General features: G+C 45.5%; 1 protein-coding gene across 4 annotated transcripts; it reads right to left on the bottom strand.

Moving 5' to 3' along the window:
- Positions 1 to 1,752: 1,752 nt before the first annotated feature.
- Positions 1,753 to 22,152, bottom strand: LOC308584150 (uncharacterized protein). Of its 4 annotated transcripts, XM_081188903.1 has the most exons (6): positions 10,708 to 11,764; positions 5,298 to 5,627; positions 4,247 to 4,276; positions 4,129 to 4,158; positions 3,777 to 3,909; positions 1,753 to 1,930 (listed from the first exon to the last, which is right to left on the bottom strand). In XM_081188903.1, exons 2-6 carry the CDS (start codon positions 5,353 to 5,355, stop codon positions 1,918 to 1,920), a joined length of 264 nt encoding a protein of 87 aa, XP_081045029.1. In that variant the 5' UTR covers positions 5,356 to 5,627; positions 10,708 to 11,764; the 3' UTR covers positions 1,753 to 1,917. The 4 variants fall into 4 exon arrangements, 1 of the variants encoding a protein (XP_081045029.1); XR_014006553.1 differs by lacking the exons at positions 5,298 to 5,627; positions 10,708 to 11,764 and adding an exon at positions 21,975 to 22,152; XR_014006554.1 differs by lacking the exons at positions 4,129 to 4,158; positions 5,298 to 5,627; positions 10,708 to 11,764 and adding an exon at positions 8,590 to 10,436.
- Positions 22,153 to 23,625: the final 1,473 nt, after the last annotated feature.

The raw sequence follows: 23,625 nt of genomic DNA, 5'->3' as shown, positions 1-23,625 counted from the left end.
CAGGTCCTGAATGGGGTAACCGTGCCCCTGAAGGACCAGGTGTGCAGCCTGGGAATCATTCTGGACTCACAGTTGTCCATGGAGGAGCAGGTCAATTCTGTGTCCAGGGCAGCTGTTTACCAGCTCCATCTGGTACGCAGGCTGAGACCCTAGCTGGCCATAGACTGTATCACCAGAGTGGTGCATGCTCTAGTTATCTCTCGCTTGGACTACTGCAATGCGTTCTGTGTGGGGCTACCTTTGAAGGTGATCTGGAAACTACAACTAATCCAGAATGCGGCAGCTAGACTGGTAACTGGGAGCGGCTGCCGAAACCATTTAACACTAGTCTTGAAAGACCTACATTTGCTTCCAGTACATTTCCGAGCACAATTCAAAGTGTTGGTGTTGACCTTTAAAGCCCTAAACAGCCTTGGTCCAGTATACCTAAAGGAGCGTCTCCACCCCATCGTTCTGCCCGGACACTGAGGTCCAGCGCCGAGGGCCTTCTGGAAGACATCTGAAGGCAGCCTTGATTAGGGAAGTTTTTAATGTTTAATAGGTTATTGCATTTTAATATTCAGTTAGAAGCCGCCCAGAGTGGCTGGGGAACGCAGCCAGAGCGGTGGGGTATAAATAATAAATTATTGTTATTGTTATTGTTATTGTTATTATTATTATTTGCATTCTCTTATCTCACCAGACTGGGTGCCATGGGATCCTAGGATGAAGAATTCTTCCTGGTAGGCACATGTGCATGCAATTATGCCTAATATACTATAATGAGTGGGCTTGGTGGAGCTAATTTCTGCAAAAGCCTGGGCTACTTCCTGTGACGTTAACATATGAGAGTGCTGGAGGTGAAATAGTTAAACAGGTTACCCAATCAGAACCCAGGGGGTGGAGTCAGAGGGACTATAAAACCAGCTCTGGGAGGGGCAAAGGGAGGAGTTTGTTGGGAGGTTGGTTGGAGTGGAAGTGAATTGGGATAGTCTGTGGGTAGGTTGAATTAGTGTAGCGAAATAAGCTGAGTCAGGGACAGTTAGGAGCCAGGAAGACAAGTAAATATCTGAGAGGTGGTTTAGTAAGTAAGAGCAGATAGCAGAGGTTATAGGTCTGGATAGGCACCCCATGATTGTAATTCACTGAGACCGTTTATGAAACCACACGCTTGTTAAATTGCAATAAATAAACAGAAGTTTATGTTCCAACTTAACCCTGACTGGACTCAGTATTATACCAGGTAAGGTCTGGGTGGTGGCAGCGAGAAATAAAGTGGTGGCACAGGGATCAATAGACGGTGAAACGTCCGGGGACCCTGTGTGATCGCCACACTTCCCAACCTGCAATCCTGTGGCTGGAGGGGGCAAGAATCTTTAAGAGGAAGATTCCAGACCTGGTCTGGTCTGTTCAATAATCCCAAAATTCAGACACCTGTGGACTTTGAAGGATGACTATATTTCAACTGGCAAACTTTTTAAAAGAGTGCAACTCAGGTTGGTTACCATTTAAATGGAAGCAGAACTGAACAACTTCTCCCTCTCATTCCACCCTCCATATTTTGTCACTCTTCATTTTCCACATTGTGGCCCAGTCCTCCTCACTAGACTGTTTTTGGGGATCCTCAGCCCCTTTTAGTCTTCCTTTCTAATGACGTCTTAAGCTTCTGCACAACCATGCTTGCTGAAACCTCCTTCTCATGGACGTAAGGTGCCCTTTTGGCTTCACTAGCAAGAACACTCATGCTTAGAAATGAAAAACAGAGGGGGAAAAGGCTTTTGGATCTGCTTTTATTGCAAGGCACAAGCTCATGTAAGCCTTGAAAATGTTGCTTTTTTCAATCTGGATGCTTTGGAGAAGAAGTCCCTAGCTGGGGATCAAGCGGGATCCAGTGGCTCTCAAAGAGAGGGAGCATCTTCCACTTTTCAAAGGCATCTATCACTCCTCCCGTCTAAAATGTAGAAACCAGAAACAAAAAGACAACAGTTAACTCAGTTTCATAGCAAGGTGACCATGTTTGAGACACGAAAATACAAAGCAAGGCATGTTGGACCACAAGAAATATTTCATGATAATAAGCCATTGGGTAGGGATAGGTCTGTTTCAGTTTTTTATTTCCAGAAACTATGAATTACATAGATTCCCCTTTTGATGAGAACTGAATTCAATCTCTTGCCCATCCTTACCCCTGGGGGACTTTCTTTTCTAGGTACAATTAAATATGTCACAGAATAGTGAGCAAGCTTTCAAGGTCTCCAATATTCTCCTGCAGACTGGATGTTATGCACGGCAGGGATTTCTTGTCTTTGTGGCCCTGAGGAAGAGTTCTGGGGAAACTGGAAGCTTGCACCCCATTTTGTGAGAGTGTTTTGAGAAACACGGGAGATACTGGCACCCTGGGGTTCGTTCAGTCCAGTTGCAAATTTCTCTGCAATGACCCAGGACAAAATTTCTTCTTTCAAATTCTTTACATCAGAAACACACAGCTGATTGCAGTGCTGGACCAGCCATGAGGCAGGTGAGGACCGTGCTTCAGGTGATAGATGCCCTGTAGACCACACACTCCTTCATCCCCCTCCTGCCCCACTGGCTCTTCCAGTGGTGAAGCACCACAGCACCTTCTTGCTTAAAATTTGCAACGATGGCTGTGCTGCTTCTCTGCCATTGAGGGTAGATTGTGTGGCAGTGGCAGAGCAGGCCATAGCAGCAGGAGCAGTAAGATACGGTGTGGTTTAGGGATTTGGCAATGGAGAACTGGCATAAGCTCACAGGGCAAAGGGGCCAAAGACAGCTGGACCAGCCATGAGGCAGGTGAGGACCCTGTTTCTGGTGGCAGAAGCCCCTCAGACAACAAACCCATTGGTGCCCCTCCTGCCCTGCTGGTTCTGCCTGTGGGGAAAGAACTCGGCACCATCTTGCTTAAAATTGGCAGCAATGGTAGTGCCACTTCTGTGCCTGCAATCAACAGGGTATGGTGTGTGTCAGCAGCAGATCAGGCCATGGAAGGAGGAGCAGGTAGATAGGCTTAGGAGCCATGCTGGTGGCATGGCAAAGAAGCAATTCTTACTTCGCCTCAAGCAGCAAAATGGGATGTGCCACCCTTGGCTGATTCTGCCATAGATTTTTTTGTCCTTGTTTTGCAATGGAGCAATTGAGTTTGCAGGCAAAGGATGATCAACTTAGGGGACTCTGCATTTGGTATGTGGAGCAATTGACTATTTAGGTAAACGATGCTTTGGGTAATTAATTGAGCAGGTAGCTGGTACTCATTGACCTATGAAAGTAATATATGTAATTAACAAATTGGATATAAGAGGGTTGTGATGGAAAAGTCCAATGGATTTTAACAGCGGATGAATGCTACGTTAAAGGATGCTAAACTGGAATCAGACAGATTATTGTAAACATGCAGACTGATCTATAGTTAATTGTGAAAAGTTTTCCAGGTTGTACGTAATGAAACTAATTTCTTAGTTCTGTGGGTCCCTTAGCCTCAGTCTGAGAAGGGGTGTCAATTTAGGGTGGCAGCCACCCAAATCAGAGGCTCCAAATAATAATAATAATAATAATAATAATAATAATAATAATAACAATAATTTATTATTTATACCTCACCCATCTGGCTGGGCTTCCTCAGCACTCTGGGTGGCTTCCAACAAAATAATAAAATACAGTAATGCATCAAACATTAAAATGAAATGAAATGAAATAATGAAATGAAATGAAAAAATGATCAATCCAGAGGCTGAAGGGAGAGGGGCAGGAGGTGTAATTCTCCTTTGGCTAGAAGAAATTACCTTCTGCAACAGAACAGATCATCATCACACATTCCAATCTCTTGAGAATTATATGGACAACCTCCATCTATGCAAATACCGTTGCTATATTCACACTCGTCATAATTGTTAGGTCCATCTTCTTGTGAAGGTCCTGTGCAAAGAGAGAAACAAACGTAAGTGTGAAGAAGGAAGTTAATTCACAATAGGCAGAAAGAAAGCCACAAAATCCTTTGGCTTTACGCCATTGCCTACCATCGTTAGGTTCATCGCCTTGTGCAGATCCTGTGCAAAGAGAGAAACAAACATAAGTGTGAAGAAGGAAGTTAATTCACAATAGGCAGAAAGAAAGCCACAAAAAAGCATTGCCTACCATTATTAGGTTCATCGTCTTGTGAAGGTCCTGTGCAAAGAGAGAAACAAACATAAGTGTGAAGAAGGAAGTTAATTCACAATAGGCAGAAAGAAAGCCACAAAAAAGCATTGCCTACCATTATTAGGTTCATCGTCTTGTGCAGATCCTGTGCAAAGAGAGAAACAAACGTAAGTGGGGAGAAGGAAGTTAAATCACAATAGAATGAAAGAGAGGAACAACTCCAAAGCCCTTTGAACAGGAGTGGCTCTGTGACGCTCTGGGTGCTGTGGCATCCCAACTCCTACCCCCCACCCCACCCCTTGCCACTGGCCACTGGTGTTTACCACCCTTGCTACATTCACAAGGAGAAATGGTCAGTCTGCTTATCCAGATATTTGCTCATGAGTGGTGGGTGTCAGTCCACAAAACACGACAGCAAGAAGTGAGGCACACATGGCTTATACGTTATAGAGAAACTAAAGCCTGGAACTGAAGCCATCAGAGCCCCTAGGACTACCCAGAATAAAAGGCTCTATATTACATCAAGAAACATTTCCCCACTAATTAGACACGACATATGCCAATTTTAGTGAAAGACCTGTGGAAGAGGCAAATCAAAATTTTACTTTTTAAAATGTATTCCATAGAATTGCATGGAATTCCATAAAATCTGACCAAACTGAGAAAAGAGGAGGCTACTTTTGTTTTTCCTTACCACTTTTACATGCGATACAATTTTCCCATGTATTACTGCACCATAATAAAGTTAACATGTGAACATCAAAGCACAGCCATCCTTTGAAAGGCAGTTCTCCCTTCAAGTAATGTTTTTTTAAGAAAATGTGTCTACTCAACTGCACATGAAAAAGTGTAACTTCATGAAAACAGAATGAAAATAAAGGTTATATTAGGGAAGATTGCATAGCAATGATGGGCATAATGGAGGAAATTCAGCAACACAGTGCATATTTTCCCTAATAGACACACTTTGGTAGGCGATTTTGTCTGATATATACATTTTTATGCAAAATTTACCACTAAAGAAATGTCTCTAGCAAGAAAAGTTAGCTTCCTTTGCAATGCTACAGATCAGCAATTGCACAGAATAGCAACTGTACTCCTCTCCCTCTTCCACCCCCCAATCGGCTGGCAGGTGTCCCTCTGTCTTCTTCCTCTCCATCCCTTACCTGGGGAAGCCAGGAGCAGCAAAGAGAGAACTGCCAAGCACAGGTGAAGGATCTTCATGGCTCAGGATGAATTGTGGTGGCAAAGCCAGGCAAAGCCAGCTTTTAAACTAAATGGAGCCCCAAAGCTTGCCAAGAGAGGGCAGGTAGGGAGAAGAAGATTTCATAATTGTAATTTCTTTGGGACGATGTGACCTAGGCTGACGTGGACAAGAATGTTGCCAAAATCACGTGCCTCTGGAATGGCACTCCTGCATTCGGTCAGTCATAGCAGTTTCCACAGAAGATCACAAACATTCAGATGTGCTGTATTCATGTTTCAGAGGGAGATAGCTTAAATCAAATGAAACATTTATGAGGAGGATGCAATGCCCCACATAGGCAGTGCTAGGGGGATGTATCCCTCAGGTAAATGACACCTGTCCCCAAAACATTGCTGGACCCTTGCGGTTACCTGAAGGAAGGGGACTTTTCACATGCTCGCCTCCCACAATGATTATTCTTTTTTAAAAAATTCATTTTTATTCAAAATTAAAACAAAACATAATATCCAGAAACATATCATCCTTATTTTTCCCCTTTTTCCTCCCTCCCCTCCTTCCCCCCACAGAACCCCCCCCCCGACTTCCCTCAGTTCCAGTCTTTGATTTCTCTAAAAATGCTGTTTTCTGCATGTTACACAGTTGTATAGATCCTCAAACTATTTAAGTAATAATTATCAATAAAAAGTTTGTGAATGTTTATTCAAAACCAGCCAAGGAATCCAGTTCGCTTTGTTGCGTCTTCAAATACTTTGTAAAGGGTTCCCATTCATCTTTAAAGTCAGAGTTATCCTTGTCCCATAGCTTGTATGACAGTTTTGCCATTTCTGCATAGTCCATCAATTTTTCTTGCCATGCTTCTTTAATTGGGGTTTCTTCAGTCTTCCATCCTTGTGCTATTAAAACTCTCGCGGCCGTTGCCGCATACATGAGGATGTTTTTCACAAAGACTCTCCTCCTGCAAGAGAGGAGAGTGGTTGTGGTCGGAAGCCGGACTCTGCCTCAAGCAGGGGGCATTAGCCCCCTGCCTCCCACTCACCTGGCTGGTCTACGCCCATGGGCAGGCACCTAACCAGGTGCCTGTGAGGGGGCGTGTTTAGCAGCCCAAATTGCTGCGGCACCAGCCTTCCAGCCTCACTTTTCGTCATCCCGTCGCGATTCATCAGCTAGGAGTCATCAGAAACAAATCAGAAGTTTAAAAGTCATGTTACAAAATGAGTCTTGGGGCCTATGTGCATACCTAACCTTAAAAATAAAATAAAATAACAAACAAACAAACAAACAAACCGCACCACAGGGTAAGACTCCCCTCAACCTGTCCTCAGATTTCCAGGTTCACTGATGCCGCTGGGTCCTTGAGCTTCAGTTTATTCTTTAGGGGACGCTGGTGTGCTCAACAATGGCCAGCAGAGTAGCAAGGCGAGGCTATCATGTGGGATCTCACTTTTCTGGAGTTTTTTCCCCTTAGTTGTGGCTGTTCACATTTGGACTGAGGAGTTCCAGAATTGCCGGGTGTGCTTCAGAACTGATAACCAGGCAGTGGTCAACATACTGGCTAAACAGTCATCGTGTTCCGAGATGGTGCCGTGCCTACTCCAATCATTCGTCCTCCAGTGCCTCGCTTCCAAGCATTAGCTCCCAGGGCTCAGCCACTGCCAGAACCCGTTCCGGAGCACCTGTGGAACCTTGGAGACATGAAGTGATTAAGGGAGTATTAGCATCTGTCGCACCCTCTACGCTTAGATCATATAAGAAGGTCTGGTGTGATTTCATGGGGTTCAGGTCCAAAGTATCTTCCCTTTCCACTAATGTTACACCCTCCACAGAAAACGTTCTGCAATACTTAACACACCTTCATGGCCTAGGTTGATAATAATAATAATAATAATAATAATAATAATAATAATAATAATAATAATTTATTATTTATACCCCGCCCATCTGGCTGAGTTTCCCCAGCCACTCTGGGCGGCTCCCAATCAGTGTTAAAAACAGTACAGCGTTACATATTAAAAACTTCCCTGAACAGGGCTGCCTTAAGATGTCTTCTGAATGTCAGGTAATTATTTATCTCTTTGACATCTGATGGGAGGGCGTTCCACAGGGCGGGCGCCACTACTGAGAAGGCCCTCTGTCTGGTTCCCTGTTGAGCCTCGAAAACTTTGATGATACACATAGCCGCTATCACATTCTTTAGTAGACCCATGTTTTTCCACTGATTCGTGCTGTGACTTCATGGTCCGCAGGGCAATTGAAGGTTGGAGTTGACTGCAGCCTCCAAGTAACAAAGGCCGCAAGCCTATTTCTTGCGAGCTGCTGTCCCAAATCCGTATGAACTTAGGTCAATTTGCTGGTCCAAGTTTGAGGCCCAGGTATTCTCTGCGGCATACGTTATAGCCTCCTTTAGGCCGGGCCCCCAAAACGTTAAAGATACACATAGCCACCATCAGCTTCTTTGTAAAGCCATGTTTTCCTCTGACCCGTGCAGTGACTTCCTGATCCGCAGAGCTATTGAAGGTTGGGGTGAGCTGCAACCCCCTAGAGCCGAGGGCCATAAGCCAATTTCTTACAGGCTGCTTTCTCAAATATGCATAAAGATTAAGTCGATCTGTTGGACCAAGTTTGAGGCCCGCCTCTTTTCCGCAGCATATGCTAAGCCAATTCCTTACGGGCTGCTCTCTCAGATATGCACAAAGTTTAGGTCAATCTGCTAGACCAAGTTTGAGGCCCGCCTTTCCCCCCCACTGCATATGCGATCGCCTTTTGGCGCCTTGAGGGTCGGTGAAGTAGTAGCCGAGGTTAATGCAACTGGGTCAACGCGCGGCCTCCTCACGGAGGACGTGCAGTTGTCCAAAGCTAGCACGACGGTGTGGATACATCAATCCAAAACGGATCAGACAGGTAGGGGTTCCCTTGTAAAACTTACAGCTTCAGTGCAGCGGGGCCCATGCCCGGTCAAGGACACTAGATGGTTCCTTTACCTCAGACTGCCTGGTCCTGGCCTGCTCCTGGTTCACGAGGATGGGTCACCTTTGTTGAGACACCAATTCACAAGGGTACTCCGCAAAGTTATTGATGCCTGTGGTTTATCTTCCCAGGATTATGCTGCACACTCATTCAGGATTGGCGCCACCACAACAGCGGCGCTCTTGGGTCTGCCGGCGGATAGGATTAAAGAAATGGGCCGGTGGAAATCCGATGCTTATAAAGGTTACATTCGCTAGTATGCGCTCTGCTGCATTACCTCTACTTACCCGTCTTTCTCTTTCCTTTATTCTCAGCCGTTCTCAGAAAAAGTGTTTGGATTTGTGGCCACAGTATAGTCCATTGGGCCCATGTCGGCTAGCTGCGGCCTCACCCCTAGTCTTGGGTTGCCACCTGGAGTACGAGTTTCCTGGTTTTCGAGACGAGGCATGCATTGGGAAGAGCTTGTGCCATTGCTGAGGGAGAAAGTCGCCATGTTTGGCCCTCCCGACATCCTTATCCTTCAATTAGGGGGAAATGACCTTGTTAACAGAAGAAGTGTGGACTTGTCGTGGAACATAAAAAGAGATTTGGATGAGATTGCTGCCTTGTGTCCCGGAACAACGGTGTTCTGGTCCTCCTTCCTGAAGAGAATTGTTTGGCGTGGTGCGCAGAACTGTATGGCCATTGAAAAATCCAGGAAACTCTTAAATCGTGCAATAGCCCGTTGGGTGCGCTTTATGAATGGCCGAGTCATTTTTCACGACCATATCCGGATTGGCGATCAGGCCTTGTACCAGAATGATGGGGTTCATCTTTCAGACCAAGGGAATGACATTTGGTTAAATAGCATCAGCAGAAGCATCAGGGATTGGTTACAGCTGTGAGGGTATTGGCGGCGAGCCTTTTTGGGCTCGGGTGGCGGTTAGGCATTGGAATAATGTGTTGTGGTGTGTCAAAGGGCTAGGTGTGGCCATCGCCTATGCCTTCAATTTTTGGGTATTCCGTTAAAGGAATCTGGCGGTTGTGTATTCTGTCTGATGCCTGCTTGGCGGGAGGCCATGGCACGACCCTCGGTGACATCAGGGGAGAGCTTATAGTTGGATTAGCATCAACAGGCTCCACCTACTGGTGAATAAACCCCCCTGTTTTAGACTCACCCCTCTCTGAGGGGGTGGAGTCAGCTGACGTAATCCAGTGCCTAAGCCAATACCTTTTCACTTGCTGTAATCAATAAAGTTGTGGCCTTTTCTTGCCCATTAACCTTATATCACGTGTTCTCGTGTTTTCATTCCACTACGCGGGGATCGGGTCCTCGAACCACAATGATTATTCTTAGTAGTAGTCTGCTTTTTTCAAAAAAAAAAATTAATCATATTGAAATAATGCCCCTCAATGAGGCCAAACTTAGATTCACAAAATGTTTAGGGGTATGCGTACCCCTGCAACAACCCAGGAAATCGTGTCCTCCAAATCATGGAGAGCCACGTGTTGAGGTGAGATCACCAAGCTGCCTTCTTGTTGCAGGGGCGGGCCCATTTGGATGACCTCCTTGCCTCATTGGTCACCCCTTTGTTATTGGGGCAGATTTCTGTCAGTTGGGGTTTGATTGGCACATAAGGGGCTATTTAAGGGGCTGAACATGGTGAAGTACTTCCTCTTTCGCATCGTGCAGCGGATCTCCCTCCCTCCCTATAATTTTAGGTTGTGTTTTTGACCTTGCTATGCCTGTCTAGGGGTCGTCTGTTTTTGGAGCAGGGGCCCAGTAGGAATTTTGCCACTTGGCTGATGGGCTGGTGCAATTTGGTTTTTGCCTACCATGTAGCAAATCGTCACAACTTTGTAAGGTTGGTGGTTAGGCATTGGTTCATTGTTTGGTGGAGGAAATTATGGATTGGCCGAGCCTGCCCCTCAATTTTGTTGTTGCTGCTGGGGAATTCTGTTAAAGGAATCCAGGGGCTCGATTTGCTCTGTCTGATCCCCTCTCAGGGGTAGGGCCATGCCAGAGTTACTGGGAACATCTGGGGTGAACTAAGAGGTGGAAATCTGCCTCTGTGCTCCCCCAGTATGTTTTCCCTTACTGACCTCTGGAGGTTCCAGTTGTCAGTCCAGTTCCTGCCGGTGCAGGTTCAGATAGTCCGAACCAATGCCTAAGCAACCACTCACATGTTGTAAACAATAAAGTTGTGGCCAAATTAATGCCAAAAATCCTAAACAAATATTCTGTTTCCTGTGTGATTTATTTTGGAGATGTTTTGGGGGTCTTCACTTTCAAAAAGCACTGGTAGTAGTAATAGCCTCAAACAGTTCTTCCCAAAAAAAGATTCAAATCCACTGATTGAAGAGGTTGAGTGGGACATGCAGGGCAAGGAGGTTTCAAAGGTGAAATAATGGACTTTTATACTTACTTGAAGGAAAGGCAATCTTCACATGCTCTCTTGTCCTTTTTCTCATTCTTGCAATCATCATCATCCTATTTCTCAGACACCTTTTCCAGACAAGACTCAAAGCAACTTACAAAAATATTTTCAAACTGGAGGGGCTCTGCTTCTCTGCTCCCTCCACCTGCCATGTCCACCCTGCACCCCATAATAATTGGCCAACCTGTCCTTTCCTTTCTCCTTTCCACCCTAGGAGATGACTAAGCCTCCTTTCTCCTTCCCAACCCTGTTTCTGAAGCCGTTACACTCTTCTGTTTTGCGCTCCTTGGAGTCGCTGTTATTTGTTGCTAAGGATCAGTGGTTATGGGATCTCCAGATCAGAAACATCCAAAGGCCAATGAGTTAACCTTCTCTGCTTTGAGGTTTCATTTGAGTTTTCATGCCCAGTCCTGGTGCTTTCATGCGCAAGGTGCTTGGAACGGAATGTGGGACACTTTGCATGGAATATATGGGTCGTAAACCTTACGATCCATTAAAGCTTCAAACAAGATGGAGGGGAGAAGATCACTCTGATCAAATGCCCGGCAGTTATTAAAGCTCCAGAATGGACAATTATAGTGATCCCTTATCCACTGAGATAAACAATGGATGAAACTGCACATTAATCTAAACAATCAAATACCATGTGATTGAAGAATTCGACCAAGAAGAATTGGCAAAACCTCACAGAGCAAAGCAACCAAAGACAGGGCTGATCCCAGAGCCTTGAGGCAGATGAGGACGCTGCTCCAGGTGGCAGAAGCCCCCAACCAGGCACAATGCCCATGGGTGCCCCTCCTGCCCTGCTGCTTCTGCCAGTGGAGGAGAAGCACCAGCATCATCAGCACTGATTTTGGAAAAGTTCACAGCCATTTGGGGCAATACGGGAAGTGCCGCCCTAGGCTGATTCTGCCATAGGTGTCTTTTGCAATGGACAAAGTATGAAAACAACTGGCTGTGCAACCAATTAAGCTTGCAATCAAAGGACGATGTATTCAGGGACTACTTAAGTAATTGATGCTTTGTGTAACTAATGGAACAGGCAGCTGGTACTCACGTGTTTAGTCGTTTAGTCATGTCCAACTCTTCGTGACCCCATGGACCAGAGCATGGTACTCACTGCTCTGTGAAAATGACATTTTGTGTAATAAACAAGTTGCATTAGAGATACTTTGTACTGCCAGTGGCTGTTTAATTGACGAAAAACATAATTAAGACAACTGTAAATCTTGCAGGAGGTACAACCACTTAATATAATGACTTTAATGATTTTGTTTTGGCTTTTTATGCATTTTATGTTTCTGAAAGAATAGAATGGCTTTCAATTGGAGATATTAGACACAGATATTGCCAGAGAAAATAAGAAAATATTCCTTTATGCTACAGGGGCTGCGAGAACACTAATTGCTAAAAATTGGGGAAAAGAAACAATACTGACAAAAACAGAATGGCAAGACAAATTATTTGATTATATGGAATTGGCTAAATTGACAGAGGCAATTAGGGGCCAGCCCAAACAAATATATCCAAAAGAATGGGAAGAATATAAAGATTACCTTAAAAAGCAGTGCCCTCAAATTAATACTTGGACTTGTTTTGATTAATTTCTGCAAAATAATTTATGGTACTTAAGTTAAAACAGAAAGTATAAGGGATAATAAAAAACTAAAAAGGAGACAGTTTACCAAAAATTGAAAAGGATGAAGGAAGACAATTGGAAGTAAAGAAGAATTGAAATATGGTATTTCATATGGACGGGGGTGGCACTGTGGGTTAAACCTCAGCGCCTAGGACTTGCCGATCACATGGTCGGTGGTTCGAATCCCCGCGGCGGGGTGCGCTCCCGTTGCTCGGTCCCAGCGCCTGCCAACCTAGCAGTTTGAAAGCACCCCCGGGTGCAAATAGATAAATAGGGACCGCTTACTAGCGGGAAGGTAAACGGCGTTTCCGTGTGCGGCTCTGGCTCGCCAGAGTAGCTTCGTCACGCTGGCCACGTGACCCGGAAGTGTCTGCGGACAGCACTGGCTCCAGGCCTCTAGAGTGAGATGAGCGCACAACCCTAGAGTCTGTCAAGACTGGCCCGTACGGGCAGGGGTACCTTTACCTTTTATTTCATATGGAGGGGACATGGAGGGGACTATTTTGTATAAGGAATATAAAATCTGGTTATAACAAGAGAAATCCTGTGTAGAGGGAGAAACAAATACCATGGTCCACAAGGGAAAGGAAAGTTCATTCAGAAGAGGAATCATAGAATCATAGAGTTGGAAGAGACCACAAGGGCCATCGAGTCCAACAAGCAGGAAACACCATCAGAGCACTCCTGACATATGGTTGTCAAGCCTCTGCTTAAAGACCTCCAAAGTAGGAGACTCCACCACACTCCTTGGCAGCAAAGTCCACTGTTAAACAGCTCTTACTGTCAGGAAGTTCTTCCTAATGTTTAGGTGGAATCTTCTTTCTTGTAGTTTGGATCCATTGCTCCGTGTCCGCTTCTCTGGAGCAGCAGAAAACAACCTTTCTCCCTCCTCTATGTGACATCCTTTTACATATTTGAACATGGCTATCATATCACCCCTTAACTTCCTCTTCTCCAGGCTAAACATGCCCAGTTCCCTTAGCCATTCCTCATAAGGCATCGTTTCCAGGCCTTTGACCATTTTGGTTGCCCTCCTCTGGACACGTTCCAGTTTGTCAGGAAGAAGAGGAGGGACAAGAGGAAGAAGAGGAGGAGAGCCAGCATGGTGTATTGGTTAAGAGTGGCGGACTCGTAATCTGGTGAACCGGGTTCGATTCCCCGCTCTTCCACATGCAGCTGCTGGGTGACCTTGGGCTAGTCACACTTCTTTCAAGTCTCTCAGCCCCACTCACCTCACAGAGTGTTTGTTGTGGGTGAGGAAGGGAAATGAGAATGTTAGCCGCTTTGAGACTCCTTCCGGTAGTGATAAAGTGGGATATCAAATCCAAACTCTTTTCTTCTTCTTCACAGGCCCCCCTAAAACAAATCCTGGCTACACCCATGCTTCCCATAATTGTAATCTCCTTGGGACACTGTGACTTAGGCTGACGTGGAAGAGAACGCTGCCAGAATCACATGCCTCTGGAAAGGTATTCCTGCAGTCTGGCAGTCATAGCAGTTTCCACAGAAGTAAGATCCCAGTTACAGATCACAGACATTCAGATCTGCTGTATTCATGTTTTAGAGGGAGATAGCTTGGATCAATGAAAAGTTTATGAGAAGGATGCATTGCCTCACATAGTAATTGCTTCCTGGGGTGTTGGTCATTCTTTTTCAGAAAACTGTGAGTTTCTGTATGTAACACGAGGCTATGGCTGTGTAGCTGGATTGCTTACACAGGTGCAATGATAAGACAGTGAAGTCATGGACATGTGCATTGCATTATTTTTTATTTTTTTATAAAATGTCTTTTTATTAAAGATTTTCTTGGTTTACAAAAGTATGTGCAATCTCTCTCTCTCTCTCTCTCTTTTCAAGTAACATTTTTTACAGATCACTTTTATTTGCTGAGACATTAGGAAGAAAAGGGGGAAAGAGGTGGAGGGGGGAGGTGATTGGGGGTGGGGTCGGGTGGCGATGTTTCTATTTTACTTAATATATGTGGGGTTTTGTGTCAGCGTCGCTTCTGCAGGTTCTCTGCTACAGTGGTACCTCTGGATGCGAACAGGATCCATTCTGGAGCCCCGTTCGCATCCTGAGCAGAACACAATCCGCGTGTAAGCATCTGCGCTTGCGCGGGTCGCAATTCGCCTCTTCTGCACATGTGTGTGATGTCATTTTGAGAGTCTGCGTCTGCAAAACGAGCAGCAAAACCCGAAAGTAACCCGTTCCGTTACTTCCAGGTCGCTGCGGAACACAACCTAAAAACACTCAACCTGAAGCGTCTTCAACCCAAGGTATGACTGTTCAGTGGTACCTCGGGTTACATACACTTCAGGTTACAGACACTTCAGGTTACAGACTCCGCTAACCCAGAAATATTACCTCAGGTTAAGAACTTTGCTTCAGGATGAGAACAGAAATCACTCAGCAGCGGCGTGGCGGCAGAGGGAGGCCCCATTAGCTAAAGTGGTGGTTCAGGTTAAGAACAGTTTCAGGTTAAGAACGGACCTCTGGAATGAATTAAGTTCTTAACCAGAGGTACCACTGTATTTACTTGTGTTTCTCTGGGGTTGGGGTTGGCCTAGGGTGTGGTTGTTTGTGATTGGCTGTGGTGATCTTTGTTTTCATGTGTGAGTGGGGTGGGTGGGTGTTTTGGATCAGGTTAGCCATATTGATTTGTGCACTGCATTATGTGAGTGACGGAGAGAGTTTGGGTTTTGATCTGCTGAGACGATCCACAGCAGTCTCTGTATTTAACATCCATTAAGCTTCATGACAGGCAACAAAGTAATCTGCCTGCAACAATCGTGTGATGCTCATCAATCAAGACTTAGGGCCGATTTCCTCACACTTCGCTGCGGACTGTATTTCAGCTCTGCTAAACGCCTGGTCAGAAGTGTGCCTGTATATTTAAGGTGCTGGTTTGGACCTTTAAAGCCCTATGTGGCCTAGGACCCACGTACCTACGGGACCGCCTCTCCTGGTATGCGCCGCAGAGGACCTTAAGGTCCACAAATAACAACATTTTGGAGGTCCCAAGTCACAAGGTGGTTATATTGGTTTCAACTAGAGCCCGGGCCTTTTCAGCACTGGCCCCAACGTGGTGGAACACTCTGTCACAAGAGACTAGGGCCCTGAGGGACTTGACATCTTTCTGCAGGGCCTGCAAGACAGACCTGTTCCGCCTGGCCTTTGGTTTGGACTCAGTCTGACCCTTATGTTTCCCTCCCCTTATGGTCTTGATTTATCGGCTACTTTAAAATGAGGCTGCATTTTAAATTGCATTTTAACCTGTATTTTAAATTGGTCCCCCCCCCCATTATGTTTTTTACTGTGATTTTATTGGTGTTAACTGCCCTGAGCCCGGTTCTGGCTGGGGAGGGCGGGGGTATAAATAAAATGTATTATTATTATTATTATTATTATTATTATTGCAGCTTTCATGCCATAAAGAGCCACATTGCCAGTGGGCATCATCCCTATGGCAAGTCTGTCCCCACCACCTTGCTGGACCCTTGTGGTTACTTGAAGGAAGGGCATTATTTTACATGCTCGCCTACCCAAAGTACTATTGTTAGCATTAGTAATAGCGTCAAACAAAATCCTTCAAAAAGAAAAAAAAAATCTGGTGTTTTTTTGTTTTTTAAGGTGACTTAAAAAATAAAATAAAACCAGTGGGCTCTATTCCACTGCTCGTTCCTATCACCAACCCCCCTAGTCTCCTCTGAAATCAAATGCTGTTGTAAAGATATTGCTGCAATGTGCCCATCAAATTCGTTTCCACAAAAGCAACATGGCAGTTACAGACCACAGATGCTCAGCTGCTTTTAACATTGCCCGTCTCTTGCATCACCCAAGATTTCCACATTCCTTTCTGTTAAAACCTACGCAATTATCTTCAGATGTAATTTTTGGCTGTAACCAAAAATGGCTGTAAGGAGTTAAGGCATACGAGCAGGAATAGACCATAACATAAAAAACAGGGTGTGTGTGTTTAAAGCACCTGCTGTCATTTAGGAGAGAAACAAAACATCCAGAAAAAAACATCCAGCACCTGTGATACAGGCATCCCTGACTGTTTGCCACGCTAGCCAGGTCAGAAAGGCTTTGCGTTCCAAAAGAGCAATTCAGCATGAAGTCTACACTTTGGGTTTCTGACATGCCAGATTTCTGCACACAATGAGGTTTCGTGTCCACACTGATCAACGTCTTCCTCATGAGAAGCGTTGAAGCAGAGACTGGATGACCCTCTTTGAAGGATGCTGCAGTTATAGGCTGCCTTGAAGATCTTGCACTGAGCTCAGGCTTGTGGGATCTCTCAAGTTACTGCTGGCAGGGTTTCCATGTCTGGCTTACAGGATCCCTCCTCTTTTCCAAACAAGGCCAGAGCCAGGCTATCAGTGTGTGAAGTCACAATGAGTCAGGCCATTGATTCATCCAGGCTTCCCCAATTTTGGCCTACAACTTCCATGATCCGTAGCTAGCAGGACCAGTGGTCAGGGATGATGGGAATTGTAGTCTCAAAACATCTGGAGGGCCGAGGTTGAGGAAGCCTGGTCTACACTGACTGACAGTGTCTGTCCTTGACACTCCCAGGCCTGCCTGGAGATACTGGGGACTTTACCAAGGACCTTCTCCATCCTTATTTAAAGCAGCATGTTGAGGACAATCAACAATTCTGGATTGAGAAAAAACTCAAATTTCCCCAGCAATGAGCTTGACCAAAGCTTTCTTCCACTTTGTCCCACAGATTCTGGGGTGAGAGTCTTCACCATGGACAAAGATTTGCTACGAAATGTAAGCTCTGTAATCCTCTTTACAGAGGCATAGGGATACAGGAAGGTGCCTTGACCGTGTCAAACCATTGGTCCATGTAGCTCAATACAGTCTACGCTGACTGACAGCTGCTATCCAGGTCTCTGGGCCAGAGTCTCTCCAAGCCCTAACCTGGAGATGATGGATTGATGCTGGACTGTTCCATGGAAAAGGGGAAATACTTGATCTCTGCTGCCCCCAGAGGGTAGGGTTAGATTTAGTTGGCTTAAGCGACACGTAGATTTCAGTTGAACATCAGGAAAGCCTTCTTGATGGTAAGGGCAATCGTAGTGGGCTTTTGCTCACTGGAGAGCCTTGTGTTGGGAATGCTCAAGTTCTGGGTTCCCTGCACTGACCAGAGAGTGGAAACTAGATGACCTTGTAGACTCCCTCCAACTCTTTCCTATAAATCAACGACAAATTCTGAGTCCTCATCCTTTTGCAGCCAAAGCATCACCAACTGTGCACAGGAGGGAAGTATCAGCATGGCCCGACCTGCCCACAGACTATCCCGCCAGAGTCACCCTGCATATTTAAAGATTAATCGCTCAACCCTAGTTTAGCCTCACCATGTCCTAACATAGGTCAGTGTCATCAGCTGCTGACCAAACTGGCAGTAAAAAAAACAACCCAGATAAATTCTGCATCTGCTTCCATTTCCCCTGAATTATTGATGCTCTCTAGCATGTGTTGCTATTATTGCCAAGCCAGATGCATCTCCAGGGATGCGATCAAATTTTGAGTGCCCGTTTTCCCCCACCTCTTAGATTCTGGGGAATAATATAAGGAAAGGAAGAAAAGGGAGAGAAGATGCAAAGATGGGTATTTAGGGTACTGTTGCTCAATTTAGGTCTCACCGCTGAGTGCCTGGTCAGGGCTTTGCTGGTGGCAAGTTTGGACCTTCACAGTTGCACTCGAGTGACTCAGAATTCAATTCAATTCAGCTCACAGGTTAATGTGAACTTATCAAATTTAAACTTCCCCGAACAGTACACGAACCAAAACGCAGCTATTTTGCACAATCCACCCCATTCCCCGCTCCTCCACATGCAGCTGCTGGGTGACCTTGGGCTAGTCACACTTCTCTGAAGTCTCTCAGCCCCACTCACCTCACAGAGTGTTTGTTGTGGGGGAGGAAAGAAAAGGAGATTGTGAGCTGCTTTGAGACTCCTTTGGGTAGTGATAAAGCGGGATATCAAATCCAAACTCTTCTCCTCCTGGTTTTGCAACCCAGTATGCCAACCAATGGGATGCAGGTGGCGCTGTGGGTTAAACCACAGAGCCTAGGACTTGCTGATCAGAAGGTCGGTGGTTCGAATCCCCGCGACAGGGTGAGCTCCCATTGCTCGGTCCCTGCTCCTGCCAACCTAGCAGTTCGAAAGCACGTCAAAGTGCAAGTAGATGAATAGGTACTGCTCTGGCGGGAAGGTAAACGGCATTTCCCTGCACTGCTCTGGTTTGCCAGAAGTGGCTCAGTCATGCTGGCCACATGACCCGGAAGCTGTACGCTGGCTCCCTTGCCCTATAGAGCGAGATGAGCGCCACAACCCCAGAGTCGGCCACGATTGGACCTAATGGTCAGGGGTCCCTTTACCGTTACCTTTATGCCAACCAATACATGTGTATATAGGGGAAAGTGTGCATTAAAAAGCACACATTTAATAATATGTATTATTATTTATCGGAACGCAGGTAGTGCTGTGGTCTAAACCACTGAGCCTTGGGCTTGCCACTCGGAAGGGTGGCAGTTCGAATCCCCGTGATGGGGTGAGCTCCCATTGCTCGGTCCCAGCTCCTGTCAACCTAGCAATCTGAAAGAATATCAAAGTGCAGGTAGATAAATAGGTACCACTCTGGCGGGAAGGTAAATGGCGTTTCCGTGTGCTGCTGTAGTTTTACCAGAAGCGGCTTAGTCATGCTGGCCACATAACCCAGAAAAAACTGTCTGTGGACAAACATTGGCTCCCTTGGCCTGTAAAGCAAGATGAGTGCCGCAACCCCAGAGTCGTCCGCGACTGGACTTAACTGTCAGGGGTCCTTTACCTTTTTTATTATTATTTATATCTCAACTTTTCCCCAGAATGTGACTCGGTAGCTTACAAACAGATAAAAATACAAAAAAGCATATAAAAAATAATTGCTAAAAAGTAATTAAACTTTCATAGGATTGAAACGATATAAGAAGCAGCTCTGTGCATTGCATATGGGAAAATTGCTTGCATAACAGGCAAATACAACTTTAAAAAGTGAACGGTAAGATAAAAAAAGCAATGAAATGCTGACAAACTTCCACAAAGAGGTTTTTGGTATTTTTTAACTGCAAGCTGTTGCAGAAATGCTGAAGGTAAGACCGAAAAAAGGGGAACCCGAGAAAAACTGAAATTGACAGCTTTGTTCATCTCTACCCACAAGAGCAGCAGGTTCTGTTATTGCATTTTAATTAAAATGCTGTGGTTGTTCAGTTCACCAGGCAGGGGAATAATTCTACTCAGTGCAAGATGCAGGTTTGGAAAATTAATCAAGCACTGCAGGTAAGATAAGGAATGCTACAGTTCAAAGAGGGCTGCTTGGCATAGCCAAGGTGAAACATTGCCATCATGTTCCATCTCTTCTTGGTTAGGCAAGCCTTAATTACCTGTTAGGATGGTGCCAGGTTTAGATTTCACCATAAAGCTCTTGGAAATGCGGTAAGAAATGCAGTCTCAGGGCGAGAACATACAACGTTGACCAATGGGAAAGGGACACATAAAACAGCCTTGTAATTGAGCCTAGAAAATGTTGCTATCCTATCAACAACAGGCTGACACAGGTATGATGACGATCAAAAGCTGTTGGCATCTCTCTGTCTCAGGAGACAATGGAGGCATATTCCTGGGGGGGGGGGAGTTATGCACCTGAATCAGATGAGTTTTGCTGAATCAGACCAATGGCCTTTCTAGTCAAGCATTCTCCCAGTGGCCACCCAGATGCCCGCAGGATTTGAGCATAGCAGCTCTGTTATGCACTGAGTTGAATAGGATCCAAAATGCAGCAGTCTGGTTGGTCCTAGAGCAATAGGATTCAGAATGCAGCAGTCTGATTGGTCCTAGATAAATGCAGCAGTATGATTGATCCGCAGGAGCCACCCAATCCAGCTCCAGGTGGAAGTGAATCCACAACCTGATTGGCCTACAGGGGAATCCTGGAATTAGCCAATCACGTGCAGCCCATTGGGTAAATAATGTATATAAAGCAGATATTTTGGAGGATCTTTCATTCCTCCTCACCACTATGAGCTGAATAAAGAGCTCCACTCTCGAAATCCACTCTCGACTCTGAGTATATTTCAACCTCTATCTCCTCTAGCGTCTGATATTTGAAAGCCTTGCTGCCTCCAGCTGTGAAAACAGAGGCTAGCCTAGGGTGACCAGACGTCCCCGGTTCCTGGGGACAGTCCCTGGATTTGCAAATCTGTCCCCGGACAAATTCTGTCTCCGGAATGTCCCCAGATTTGCAAATCTGTCCCCGGGAAATGTGGCAGCAGCAGCCTCAGCAGCCCGGAGCCAGCCTGGTAGGGCAGTTGGCTCTGGCTGGCTTCAGGAGCTGCTTGCTGCTCGCTGCAGTGGCGCCCGTCATTTTTCTCTCCGGAAGTCTCCATATGATGTGTCTTGTGTGCGCCACGCCAACGAGCAGCTCCTGAAACCAGCCAGAGCCAACTGCGCTACAAGGCTGGCTCTGGGCTGCTGACTGCCACTGCCACTGCTGAAGGGGAACAGGGGACGTCCGGCGATACAGATCTCCTGCCCCCTGCCCCTTTTGTTTTGTCTGATTGGGGGAGGCTCAGGAGTCATGGGCGAGCGGCCGTTGCCCAGTTTTTTTAAAAACCCTGCGCATTTATGTTTCACAAGATGTGAAAGAAGGGCTTTGCAGCTTGCCTGGCAGAGAAACCGCATGCCTTGCGCCCCTCCTGGGTAATGGCCGCCTGCCTGCGACTCCTGAATCCCCCCCCCAAACTATCAAAACAAAGGGGGAAGGGGGCAGGAGATCAGGGAAGGCTTGGGAGTCACGGGCGGGTGGCACGCCGTTGCCCAAAAAACTCTGCACATTTATGTTACACAGGGTGCAAAAGAAGGGCTTTGCAGCACCTTTATACAATATGCATGTGTGCTTGAGCCCAGGGTCTTTGGCCACACCATCCCCACTACTGACTCCCTGTTGCTACTCAGTTTCAAAAAAAAAAAGTGTCCCCAGATTCATTGAAAAAAATCTGGTAACCATAGGCTAGTCGTCATTGGTAACCCTTCTCAGTGAATTTCCCCAATAGTCTTCATCACTGCCTCCTGGGGGAGTGAGTCCCATCGTTTGACTGTGCTGCCTGTTGCTAGGAATCAAAAGCGATACTTCTGCAGAAGTTTCAAGGAAATTGGAGTAAATATTTGATGTATATAAGAAACAATTGTAAATCTTTGAAGACACTGGTAGGGTTGGAATAACTCTTACAGCGTGCAGTTGATAATAAGATATATAGAGATATATAGAACTTTATTTGATACTTACCAAAGAAATGGAGGGAAGTCGGAGGCATGATAGAGCCTAAGTTAAATATGTAACTTATATATGTGTAATTTATGAATGTATGTATGTGTACTGAAAATCAATAAAAAATTAATTTGCAAAAAAAAAGGAATCAGAAGTGATGGAGGGGGAGCGCTGTTGCCCTCAAGTCTTGCTTGTGGGCTTCCCAGAGGGACGTAGTTGCCCTCTGTGTGTCAGGGAGCCGACAAGGAGAAACAGGTCATTCACGGTTCAGAGAAAGACAGTGAAACACCAGCTAACTTACAGTTAGTTTCTTTATTAAGGAAGCTGAACGGAGAACACACAGAGACTTCTAAGGACTGCTCCTATCCACAGGAGCCAATTCTTAGGGGCTGTGGGGGCTTTGCTCTCTCAGTATGCCCTACAGAGGACCTTAAGGTCCATAAATAGCAACACCCTAGAGGTCCCAAGCCCTAAGGAAGTCTGATTAGCCTCAACCAGAGCCAGGGCCTTTTCAACACTGGTGGAACGCTCTGTCTCATGAGACCAGGGCCCTGCAGGATCTGATTTATTTCCGCAGGGCCTATAAAACAGAGTTGTTCCACCTGGCCTTTGGTTTGGACTCAGTCTGACCCTTATGTTTCCCTCCCTTTATGTGATCTATGGGCTACTTTTAAAATGAGGCTGCATTTTAAATTGCATTTTCAACACTGGTGGAACGCTCTGTCTCATGAGACCAGGGCCCTGCAGGATCTGATTTATTTCCGCAGGGCCTATAAAACAGAGTTGTTCCACCTGGCCTTTGGCTTGGAGCCAATTTGATTCCCTCCCGCTCTTTCTTTTTTCCTTTCTCCTCCTGTGATGGAACTCCTATTTGGGGACTTCCCTGGCTTTTTTCTGGCCCATGTAGGATCAGTTTGGATAGTTAGCCTTGGTGAAGACTTTCATCCCCAAAAAAGTTTTTGGTTTGAGTTTCCAGTGAAATGAGGCTGCATTTTAATGTTTTAATGTTGTATTTTAATCTTGTTTTTTAAGTTGTATCTCAATCAGAAACAAATTGATTGAGATGCAACTTTTTTAAAAAAGATTATATCGGGTGTTAGCTGCCCTGAGCCTGGTCTTGGGAGGGTGGGGTATAAATAAATTTATTATTATTTTATTATTATTATTATTATTATTATTATTATTATTATTATTATTATTCACCCTCCATAAAATATTTGAGAGGGCTGGGGGCCCCCAAAGTTGATGGGCATTGCCATTCAAATGGTGTGTGTGTGTGTGCACTGCATCATGTGTACAATTATGTCCCCCACATTTTATTCAAGTTGGTACTCCTGCTTCTATCTTAATGAAGCAGTTGCCTGGACTGGCTTGTAACTCCCCCTCCCTTCCCTATCCCTCTGGGTCAGACCTCTCCCTCTGTCTATGGTGAGCCCCATGGGACCCTCTCTGTTTCTGCCTGGTTCTCTGCTCAGTAACATGTAATCGAGTCCTTGTTCTGGGAGTTGGGGGGGGGCGGCGGTTTGCAGGCTGTCAGCAGAGAAGCTGTCATAGTGACTTTGTGGTGGAGCTGTCACGTCTGATTCCTGTCCCTGCCCTGTGCTGGGGCACCTGCCTGTTTCCTCCTCTTTTTCTGATAGTAATTTTTATTAGTTTTCAGTCACAATCCAATAATAGCCTCACGGTAACAATACCAATTTATAATACACTTACTAATACCATTCGTTCAAATACCAAATTATATAATTTAGTTCCTCCCTCCCCCGCATCCTAGAATTGATGGCTTGATGATTTTCTCTAATAATAATAATAATAATAATAATAATAATAATAATACTTTATTATTTATACCCCGCCCATCTGGCTGAGTTTCCCCAGCCACTCTGGGCGGCTCCCTATCAAGTGTTAAAAACAATACAGCATTAAATATTAAAAACTTCCCTAAACAGGGC

Source organism: Podarcis bocagei (assembly GCF_964188305.1).
Source record: "Podarcis bocagei genome assembly, chromosome: 3".
Classification (NCBI taxonomy): domain Eukaryota; kingdom Metazoa; phylum Chordata; class Lepidosauria; order Squamata; family Lacertidae; genus Podarcis; species Podarcis bocagei.
This window is presented reverse-complemented; position numbering and strand designations above follow the sequence as displayed.

Excerpts from the sequence above, each read along its gene's own strand:
- LOC308584150 (XM_081188903.1), bottom strand. The coding sequence starts at position 5,355 with ATGAAGATCCTTCACCTGTGCTTGGCAGTTCTCTCTTTGCTGCTCCTG. Across the intron at positions 4,277-5,297 it reads GCTGCTCCTGGCTTCCCCAG|GATCTGCACAAGACGATGAA; the intron begins GTAAGGGATGGA and ends CTCTTTGCACAG. Across the intron at positions 4,159-4,246 it reads AGACGATGAACCTAATAATG|GACCTTCACAAGACGATGAA; the intron begins GTAGGCAATGCT and ends CTCTTTGCACAG.